We start from the raw sequence: 11,406 nt of genomic DNA, 5'->3' as shown, positions 1-11,406 counted from the left end.
TCTTTTAAGTGTATTGAAATTTTGTGAAATGCTTAAGGAGACTTCAATGAATGAAGTATATTGGTAAGTGCTCACAGTTCTGCTACCAGATGTTCCTATTTTGGCTTTGAGACACGAAGGATATGACTCCCCTCCCCGCTCCCAGTACTGGGAACTGAACCCAGGGCCTTTGCATATGCTAGGCAAGAACTCTGACACTAATGCCACTGAGCTATGTACCCAGCCTGAAGGATATGACTCTTAAATCTAAATGTGCATCAGCCAATCTTCAAAAAAATCAGCATACTCATAATCCAGAAAGCTTTAATAAAAGTTTAGTTATAGATGTAAAGGCACATTATTCAGAGTCAAGAAACTTGGGTCATATTGGAGAGAACAGTGCTGCATATGCAGAAAATCATGTTCACATACAAGCCACAAAAATTATCAAACATGCTATAAAACAAAGAAAGCAAGGGAGTCCAGAAGGATGTGGAAGGTTTTCACAAGAAATTGAAGCAGCTCATTTGATGGCCTGCACTAAAAGGGAGCCTCAGATTCTAAAAGGCAGAGAAACAGTCCCCAGTTCACCCTTGCCCCAGAAGATGGAGGAGGCAGAACATGACAGAAACAATGGAGTACCGAGAAAAGTGGTCAGGAGTCTGACTCACAAAGATCAGCACACCCTTTCCTGTTCTGACTAGTATGAGGACAGTGGACAAAGAGGTAAAGGAAAGGCTGCTCTGAGAAGACACAGGGTCACTCAGTCTTGTCAGGGCCAGCCTTGCTTACCTTCCATCAACTGTGGACAGACAACAAGTCTCACGGACCTACTAGAACCTTGGCAGACATGTTGCCCTTTTTTTTTTTTTTTTTTTTTGGAGCACTGGGGATGGGAGCCAGGGCATCACGCATGCTGGGCAGGTGCTCTACCATTTGAGCAACATCCCCAGCCCAACATGTTGTTTTTAAACCCGATATCATGCCACTAATTTATATGATAAATCATATTTGTGAGGTGGTAATGAGACTTCCATTAATTGAATTGTCATTATAATTAAAAATGATTTCTGATTATACTTTCCTAATTAACATGCAGATAATCTTTGTTTTGTAAATGCAGACCTCATACTTAATGGAAAAGACTGGTCCAGATGCCTGCAGGGGACCCTATGGCAATTTCAAGTGTGCTTTTCTGACACTGTTCTTTGTTCCCTGGTAAGACTCTCTACTGAGAAACAGGACATCACTCAGATCTTAAAAAGTTTTTCACCCTTGAGTGTAGCTCAGAGACTGATGGTTCAGAAGGCCTTCCTGCAGTGCTCTATGGGGATGAGGCCTTGGACAAACATGGAAGACTAAATCCCATTTCTACCCTTCTATAAAACTCTTCTTTCTCAGCATCCCACTGTGTCTCTGTACTGTCTCAGGCTGATGTCAAAAATCAGCATCTGAGTTTTTCAGATCAGTACCTTTTGTTCACCTCTTTAAAAACAACCAAACACAAATCAAACTTGTATGGTAGGAAGGATATTTGCTTACAATGTAATGAAGAGGGTCTTCCATCCCCCGATGTACAGTTTATCAAACGAAATGATAAAAAGTGACAGCATTGATTATATTATTCTTGTTATTTATAAATGTATATGACAGTGTATCTCTTAGTTACTTTGGGTATATGGGAATAATTAATCCTTGTGAAAATATTATTAATAATCACACAAAATTGAGTACTACTTAAGGCAATTAACCATAAGCCAAACTTCAGCAATATGGTAAAAACTACTTATCTTTACATACAAAGAAAAATGCATGAACTTCCTATAACAATATGGGCATATAATTAAAAAAACTCATACTCAACTTTACATTATTCTGTGGCTAGTAACATCATGAGGTGTTTTTAAAAGTCAGAAATATTGTACTATTTAGAAATACTCTGAATAGGAAAGGAAGTAGTTGTAAATTTTATTCTCAAAATTGATCAATAAGGAAGAAAATAACAGTTAAGCAGACAAAAAAGGTACCAAAACAGGGTATTACTCATATATACAGAAGATATGAACAGTATAGATTCATTTCTAGTTGATTCAATCCTATTTACACATTTAAAATACAAAATTACATTTCAATCTGTCAAGAAGCTGACCACATTTAGCACCAGGAAAGGAACTTGACTTTAGCTTCTGATCATGACCTCAATATCCTAGAATAGGAAAAGAAATTTCATGAAATCTAGATGCATTTATCAACACCAATTAATAAAAATTAATTCTGAAAAGTAATTCCTGAATGTCATCCATTCACAAATGAGTCAAAGGCATTAGGACCTTAACACTTGGTACTACTTGATGTTGCGAACTACTCTCCTACAGTGGTTTGTTTTCATCTCCTCCAAGGCTTGTTCCAGTTGCTGAACTAAATGAAGTAGGGTGGCTGGGTCTGTCTGCAGAACTTTGGTGTTGTGATCTCCATTCTGATTTAGGTGTAGTTTTATAGTCACTGCTGGTTTAATCTGTTGCCTGAGACTTCTGCTTGCAAGCTTGATGGTAAATAGAATAAGAGCACAATACTATTTAATAGACATGCAGAATATGAAATATTTATAATTACCTCACATTATACACCAAAATCAAATTTAAGATAATCACAGACTTCAAAATGAAAAGTAAACTTTTAAAACCTTTAGAGAGAAAAAATAAAAATATAGATGAAACCCTGTGATACAGAAAAATTTCTTAAATGTCATACAAAATGTGCAGATCATAAAGACAAAAACCAATGAATTTAGTGAATTTAATAAATTTTCTTCAAAGAGAACTTGAAAAAATTGGCAACATGTCTATAATTAAAAAAAGGTTAGTATCCAGAATGTATGTCAAACTCCTCTGATGTAGTAAGAAAAAAAAAACAAAATCTAAAGAGAAAAATGAATTTTTTTCTGAAAAAAATGATATGAATAAGCATTTTCACAAAAGACAGGTAAACATAGAAAAATATGTTCACCTTTATCATACATCAGGAAAATGGTTAAAAGAAAAAACCTCATGAAATACAATTTTACATTCATCAGATTGTAAAAACTGAAAACCTAACCATATCAAGCACTGCAAACAATGGTAACGAAAAACTCTTGCTCATTCTAGTGAGTGCGGTGAGAGATCACTTTGAAAACAATATGCATTATCAGCAATTCTACTCCTAGGCAGACACCTTCAACTCTTACACATATACATTTTATTCATAACAGTATTTGTTTTCAAGAGCCCAAAACAAAACATTTCAAAAAATCAGAAACATCTCAATAGAATGGAGAAACTGAGAATATTCACACACAATGAATTGTTCACTAAATGGCAGTGAAAAGAAATGAACTACAGCAACATAAAGTACTAGCATGTGTGAAGCACTAGATTCAATCCTTAGCACCATAAACAAACAAAATAAAGGCATACTGTCTATCTACAACTACAAAAAAAATTTGTTTAATTTAAAAATGTCACAGAATATAGGAAATATTTAAAAATATACAATTTAGAGACAAAAAATATTTTAAAAAACTATAAAGAAGAGTAACAAAAAACTCAGGGTTATGATTTTCCTCTAGGTGGCTGGGGAAATAGGGGTTAAAACTGGGAAGGGCCCAGATGACTCAAAAGTACTGATTTTATTCTACTTGCTAAGTTAGGTGATGGGTAAACATGTATTTGTTTCATTATTATTCTTTAAACTGTATCTTACAATCTTTTGTGTAATATGTTCTAAAGTATAACAAATAAGCACTATTGACATATTTTCAAAAGATAAAAAACACAAATATAAACAATGATAAACTTGAAGGGATGGCACTCAACCCCAGTGTAACAGAGTTCTCCAAAGACCCTCCTCCAGTAAAGAATCAAGGACCACTTCACAGCAGGAGCTGCCTCAAGGGACAGGAGTTGTACGATGAGCCTTGAAATATCTTACTACACAAGAAAGCTGTCAAAAATTATTATAGTCATATCAGAAGGACAGGAAGTCCACTTGAAGAGACTTCTCAGTAAGAACAAATCTAAACTTGAGATTTTGGGATTAATTTAATAATAACAGAATATTCTAATAACTTCTTCTAAATAATTCTAGGTGAGATACTTATCCAAGGCTGCAATTTTAATGTTTTAAAAATTTTGCAATTAATGACTTTGTTTCCAAGATAATTTGGAAACAGGCCAATCCCTTTGGACGAACTAGTCCTTGAACAAAAAATAGTATTTAATAAAGTGAAATATCTCTTAATATCATTTCCTAGTACAGAAAATTATAGATACGATATGCAAACTGTGACTGAAAATACTACTTATTCATTCAAATGTACACTGTTTATTTTTGTGGGTTTTTTTGTTTTGCTTTTTCCTCCTGCATCTGTATTGACAGGGATAAAAGTATTTAAGTGTGTAATTAATACATTTTTTGTTGAAAGATTTAAAATCAATTTATCCATCATTTTTTTTTTTAAGAAATGATATCTAAATTCCTTGACAGATGAGAATCTATGTCCTTCCTTTCCTTTACATTTAAGCATACCATTCTTTAAAAATTTTAGAAAAGGCCAGGCACAGTGGTACATGCATATGATCTCAGTGGCTCTGGAGGCTGAGGCAGGAGAACAGCAAGTTCAAAGCCACCCTCAGCAACATAGTAAGGCCCTAAGCAACTTAGTGAGATTCCATGTCAAAATAAAATAAAAAGAGCTGGGGATATGGCTGAATGGTTAGGTGTCCCTGGGTTCAATCCCTGAGACAAAAAAGAAAAATTACAGAAATTAGTTTAACATCCTAACAAACATGTAAGACATAATTAGGCCTCATTTTTTCCTCAAAAAGAAGTTAAATGACATTCAGTACTACAGGATAAAGAACAGAAGCCCACATGGTCCACTGATATGAATTTATTTTTTAATGGGGATGAAATTCTGTCCTTCCTGTGAACATAACAATAACAGTAAATTTAAACTAAAATGTTGTATGTCAATGCAACTTAGGGGAAAAAATGTTTAGTCTGAAGAACTACATCTCAAGGCCCTGAAGGGGTAAAAAAAAAAAAAAAAAAAAGTAGGTAACAGGATACATAGGTCATGTTTCGCTTAAAGTTGTTTCAAGAATTTAGCCCTCTACTTGCCGCAGAGCAAGTGCTATAATATGTGAGCAGGACAGGAAAAGGATGCTTTGATGCAGCTATGAATGAACTAGCCCCCAAAGCAACATTCTTCCGCATCAGTCCCAGATGCATTCAATGTACATACGCTATTAACAAGGGCATCAATTGTGCTGATAATTTATGAAGTCTGGGGAAATGCTCCTACAAGAAGCTAAACTATAATGATTACTTTGTTTCCCATGAACAATCACACAATAATTAGATGGTGACTGTCCATTCACCACCAGTCTCCATGAGACAAGTGAATTTACTCCCAGATGAAAGGCAGCATGTCCTGTTATTCATTTCCTACCCATTTGACTGGTGTGATCTGTCATGCTTTCTTCCCCCAAACAGCAAAATCCACTCCAGTCAGAACCCCTTCTAACAGTTTCATCTAATGAGCTCAGGGACTCCACTAGTCCTGAATAGCTTTTTCAGCTTTCAGTTTATTTCACCACGTGTGGCAGGTCCCTCAGTATCTCAACGTTAACCTGCACTCATCCTCATGTTCATGCAGCAACTCAAAGTCACTTCACTGGGCAAATGAACCCTCCAGTTTAATTTTAGAAAACTCGACTTCGTAATTTCTAACTTCTAAAAATGTCTTCATAATGGAAAATCAAAGTAAATCAATAGGGGCAGGGGCTGGGGCTCGGGCTGAGCAGTAGAGTGCTCGCCTAACATGGGCAAGGCCCTGGGTTCGATACTCAGCACCACATAAAATAAATAAAATAAAGGTACTGTGTCCATCTACAATTAAAAAAATAAAGATTTTTTTATAAGTAAATCAATAAAGCCCAAAAAGACTCCATGGGCTACTGAGGCCTTAAAAAGTCCTAAAAGCCAGAGAACACCCATGCAAGAGTCATAATTATGTACAAGATAAATTACTGATGGACCACCTAAGCATGACCACCCCCATATCTCCACCTGGTTATTCGAAAGATCTAAACATACAGGTTTAAACACATTGATGAAACTTTTATGTGCCACATACAGAGCTGGGCACACAGTATCTGCTGTCAAGGAGCATGCAGTCTGGTTTATACCATATCCTGTGATCATGGCTACTCATCATGCTGGATTTTAGTTTGCTTTTTGGTCTTCTTTTATGAAATTGTGATGACTTAAAGACAAGTATATTTCTTCATTGCTACACATATTTATCAACTTTCTGTTACTGTGACAAAATATCTGAGATAATCAACTTATCAGGAGAAAAGGTTTATTTTGGCTCAAGGGTTTTGCTTCCGGAGGTCTGAGTTCACCTTTAATTGGTTCTGTTTTTTATGGGCCTGTGGCTCATGGTGGGAGCACCTGGTAGGCAGAACTGTTTACCTCATGGAGGCAGAGAAACAAAAGAGAATTGGGAAGGGGCTAGAGTCCCAACATCTCCTCAAGGGTATACCGCCAACTGCCTAACTTCCTTCCATCAGACTCCATCTCTTCAAGTTTCCATCACCTTCCATCAGCACCACAGGATGAGCAAGTCTTTAATACACAGGCCTGGGTAATACACAGAGCCAAACCACAGCACTATATGTCTACAAGGCCTGGCACGCTCCAGAAATCCAACGAATGGTTTTTGATAACTGAATGGACATATGGTAGCATCAAATGATAAAAATGGTCTTTTCTGTGGTTATCTACATATACTAAGGATGCTGATGACAAGAGAGCAACCTCTCTAAGCCAGCCACACTATCCCAACCGAAAAACCTCAAAATACAGCATGACATGTACAGCTTTTTTCTGTCCAAATCCTAAGCCTTTCATCTTCTCAACCCCTAATGGTCCCCAGTGTAAATGCTACTCTTAATTCCAGTGACATTGTATTGTGATATGGTTGTTCCTCTCTGAAACTATTCTCCCTTTAACCACCAGCATTTCTTTTTTTTTTTTTTAATTTTAAAAATTTTGTTCTTTTTAGATATACATAGATATACAGGAAAGTGGAGTGACCAGCTCTTCTTTCTATCAACCATGAGTAACCAATGAGATTCAGTTCAGCTTTCAGAGAAATCACTCTCATTTGTGGTCTGGAATAAGTCTTGTATGCAAGTTCTACACCTATCTCTTCATCTGCTATGGACTGAGGCATACAGGGAAGAGGCTGTCCACAGCTGGCACATGGGCACTTCCTCAACTGTAACAGGGATGAAGGCTCAGCACAGGTGCTAATGCAGGCAGGAGGCAAAGTGGTGGCAGGAATGTGTCAGAGTTCTCTTCTGATTTAGAAGAATGTAGAAATACAGAAAATGCTGAGACTTTGAAAAAAGAGCACATACAAGACATGCATGCTCCTTGCTATCCCAGGTTATCGGCTCACTGTGTGCTGTATAAAACGGGTACTATAAGAGTGAAATGGCTTTCCAAAATGGAAACACAGGTGCGTGAAAAGGAAAACACAAATGCCACCAAGATTAAACTGTAACTAGCAGCACAGGGAACTTCTCTCAGAGGGAGGAATCATTTTAAGCAAAAGCCAGCAAACCACGTATTTCTGTAAAGAACCAAATAATAAATACTATAGGCTTTGCAGAACTGCACAGCTTCCAGCACAACTAATTCAACTCTACCTTGTACTCAAAAGCAGCCATCGACAATATGTTAGCAAATAAGCATGATTATGTTCCAATAAAACTTGACAAATACGCAGCAAGTCAGATCTGACCCACAGGCCACAGTGGACTGAGCCCTGATGTAACCCGATATGTAAAAGGATAAGGAATACAATCAGAAGTAATGGCAAGGCAGGGGGAAGGTATTTCATAGAGAGGGAAAAATACATAAAGCCCCAAGTTCTTCCTACTTCTAACCCCCATTTTCATTCTGGTCTGCCCAAGATACCAGATTAATTTTCTTAAATGTGACTTTCTTTTTCTTTTTTTAGAGCTTGTGGTTTTCTTTTTTGTTCTAAATGTTACTCTCTTATCCAAGAATCTACAAGGGCTTCCTATTTATTGTCTGTGATGTTAAGTCTAAACTCCAACTGAATTTCTAATCTATTTGATCACTTTACCTTAATTCAAATCATGAAGAGTCTATTCTAACAGCTGTTCACAAACAGTACTTAGTATTATTTGGGTGAAAGGGAAGCTTTTAAAAATTCTCATGTCCAAGCCAAACCTCATACCAATAAATCAGAATCACTAGGGGTAGAACATAGACATTATAAATTTTTTCAAGCTCCCCAGGTTATTCTAATGTGCACCAAGTTTAAGAACCAGAACAGTATACCAGATATTTGTATCTTTTTCTTTTTTTTTTTTTTTTGGTTAAAATTTTCTAGATAATGCCAGTACACACTGAACTATGCAAATACATAAATAAATAAAGATTTTTTTAAACACTCAGTTGGTATCTTTATTTATGTAATTATATTCTTTTTTCCCCTTCAGGACCTACTTTATAACTACTTAAATCTCTTATACCTTTTAGTGTCCCAAAACATTTAGCATAGCTGTTATCAGCCAATGGATCACATTCAACAAACATCTACTAACTTATCTTTTACTGCATAATAAAGGGCTACATGCAATAGTTTGAAATTAATTAACTAATTGATAAATTTGTTTGAGATGAGGTCTCACTATGTTGCTCTGACTGGTCTCAAACTCCTTGGCTCAAGTGATCCTCTTAGCTTACCCCTGAGAGGAGCTGGGACTATAGGCATGTGCCACTGTACCTAGCCTTTCCTTTTATTTAACTATGTGGCTTTAAAACAAGTGAAAGATAAGTTTCATAAAAATAATTTTGTGCAAAAGCTAGAGACCAAAGAGTATCTAACAAATCATTCCAAACGTGGAAAGAGAAAAAATGAGTAAACTCTGTGTGTTAGAAACAAGGATGCTGGTTACCTTTGAAAAGGACAGAAGAAGCAATAATTAGGAGGAGGCAAGGAGAATCCTTCAAGGATACTGGTGATGCTCATGTCCATTTTATGGGAATTTCCCCATGACCTAATTCATTATGCTGTACGCTTACTTATGTATTTCTTATATATGTGTTATATTTAAGGAGAAATGTTTTTTAAAAGTTAATACCACCTAAAATGTCTGCTAACCATTTGCTTTGCTAAAGTAATCAAATTAAGTTAAATTGAACACGTTAACAAAAGAAAATGAACTATTTGTAAAATGGTCTGAAAATGAACATTGATTAAAAAATCAGTTTCAAATCAGAGTTTGGTTGACATGGTAAAGAATACATAAGTAGGACACAATCTTTAAATAATTCTTATTCTATGTCAGGTTTTTAAAAACACACACACACACACACCTGTACATCTAGTCGCCACTCAAGGCTGTGGTAACTGGGAAGGCTGGGTGCCAGTTCACCCAGAATAGTCCTGATCTCTTTTCTGTTGTCCAGGTAAAGCTGAAGCAACAATTTGTTCAGTTCTTCAGAGAATCCCAGAACAAAAACAGAGTCTTGGAAATCCACTTCAGAAATCTACAAATGAATTGAATTTAACAGAACATCAAAATCTATTTTTGTCAGGTAAATGCTAAAATACTTGTTATATACAAAAGATATATTTGATATCCCCTAATTCACTTGTCTATAACATTCTTTATAGATGAAGATAATCATTATTTACTATTCCAAGATCTGAGTTACTGTCACATAAAAAATACTTTTTTAAAATATAAAAAGAACTAAGATGCCCAATATTGCCTCCTATTCTCCGTCAAGTCAGATACTGCTGATGTGCAAGGAAAGTAGATCATTTCCTTCCTCCTCCTCCTCCTCCTCATAGGGTCCTTCCCCAGCCAACGGTCTGGGCAACACCGGATGCCCCAGGCGCCCTCACCATGAGCTTGGAGCTCTCGGTGAGCAGGTAGGTCAACCCTTCCACACCATGCTGGACAGCGTCGCTGCTCACGTTGAGCTTCCCTAAAAAAAAGGAAAACGAATAAATCAATCACCGTGCGACGTTCTTCTTTTTGTTCAAATTCCTACCTAAAAATAAATATTTTAACTCGGCCTCTGGCTTTCTCCTCTGCTGGCCGGACGCCTTCCGGACTTCCAGTTCAGTGCAGGTCCAGCACGCGCAAGCGCACAGCCGCTGGCCCAGAGGGCTGGCCCGCGCGGGCCGCGCCCCGAGCCTCACCCGCTCGCTGCCCGGCCGGCCAGGAACGCCAGCGCCGCAGCTGGGGACCCCCAACGCCGAGCGATTCCGAGGGGCGGGCGACACAGTGCTCCCCTGGAGCCGAGGAAACGACTCATGGAACTCCAGCCCGCAGCCCGCGCCCCGCCCACCCTCACCCGGCACCCCGCATCCCGCCCACCCTCACCCCGTACCCCGCGGCCCGCCCCAGTCACCGAGGCTCCCGCCCGCCCCGCTTACTGGCGGCGCCCTCGTAGACCTTGGGGTTGGTCCCTCGCCTCAGGAACTCCACCGCGATCCGCCCTAACTCCACCACCACTGAAACGGAAGTCGGCAGGCCGTGAGCGCCCAGCGCCCAGCCTTCTCCCCGCACCTCGCCGTCGCCACACCCTTACCCGCACTGTCCACCTGCGGCAGGAAGGCCAGGTGCTCCTTATGCTCCTCCGACAAGTCCAGCAGCATCTTCGCTGCACACCCTTTTTCACCCAGCAGCGCCCTGGTCTTCCGCGCCACTTCCGGCTCCCGCGTCCAGGGCGAAGAGGGTCCGGCGCGGCAGCATCCTAAGTTTTGGGTTCCGGTCTACGACGGTCCTAGACTCGAGCGCCCCCTGCGGCGTGTTCTGGGATTGCGGGTGGAGGTGTCTGACTAGAGGAGTCTAGAGGCAAAGGCTGTACTGGAAATGGAAACTGTAAAATCCGACTCCCCCGCCCCCGTCACGTTTACAATACAATACGTTTACAATATCAATAGCTAATTTGTTAAGCCCTGTATCAGGAATGTTCTTACCACCACCCCCCACCACCTTCCTGGGGTGGAACGCAGGGATGCTATACCATTAAGCTACTTTCCCCAGCCCTTTTTGTTTTTGAGATGGGATCTGCTAAGGTGCGGAGGCTGGCCTTGAACTTGCAATCCCCCCATCTCAACCTCTGGAGTTGCTGGGATTACAGGCTTGCACCACTATGCCCAGCATGCCTTTACATTTATTATCTGATTTATGGTTCATAAGAAACCTGTATAGTAGGTTCATTATTATTTTCATTAGAGATAAGGAAACCAACAGACAAATCAAGCAACAGAAACATTTATGGAGTTATTTCTTTGCAGGGTTTTGTACATCTTATATATTTCAT

General features: G+C 38.9%; 1 protein-coding gene across 3 annotated transcripts; it reads right to left on the bottom strand.

Moving 5' to 3' along the window:
* Nucleotides 1-286: 286 nt before the first annotated feature.
* Nucleotides 287-10,823, bottom strand: Commd2 (COMM domain containing 2). 3 transcript variants are annotated; one of them, XM_078043574.1, is made up of 6 exons: nucleotides 10,669-10,823; nucleotides 10,514-10,591; nucleotides 9,977-10,059; nucleotides 9,442-9,615; nucleotides 2,310-2,521; nucleotides 287-2,185 (listed from the first exon to the last, which is right to left on the bottom strand). In XM_078043574.1, exons 1-5 carry the CDS (start codon nucleotides 10,733-10,735, stop codon nucleotides 2,324-2,326), a joined length of 600 nt encoding a protein of 199 aa, XP_077899700.1. In that variant the 5' UTR covers nucleotides 10,736-10,823; the 3' UTR covers nucleotides 287-2,185; nucleotides 2,310-2,323. The 3 variants fall into 3 exon arrangements, with proteins under 3 accessions (XP_077899700.1, XP_077899699.1, XP_021575559.1); XM_078043573.1 differs by having other exon boundaries at nucleotides 287-2,521; XM_021719884.3 differs by lacking the exon at nucleotides 10,514-10,591 and having other exon boundaries at nucleotides 287-2,521.
* Nucleotides 10,824-11,406: the final 583 nt, after the last annotated feature.

Source organism: Ictidomys tridecemlineatus, chromosome 3 (genome assembly GCF_052094955.1).
Source record: "Ictidomys tridecemlineatus isolate mIctTri1 chromosome 3, mIctTri1.hap1, whole genome shotgun sequence".
In the NCBI taxonomy this organism is placed as follows: Eukaryota; Metazoa; Chordata; class Mammalia; order Rodentia; family Sciuridae; genus Ictidomys; species Ictidomys tridecemlineatus.
Note: the sequence above shows the minus strand (reverse complement) of the source record. Positions and strands in the feature narration are given on the sequence as shown.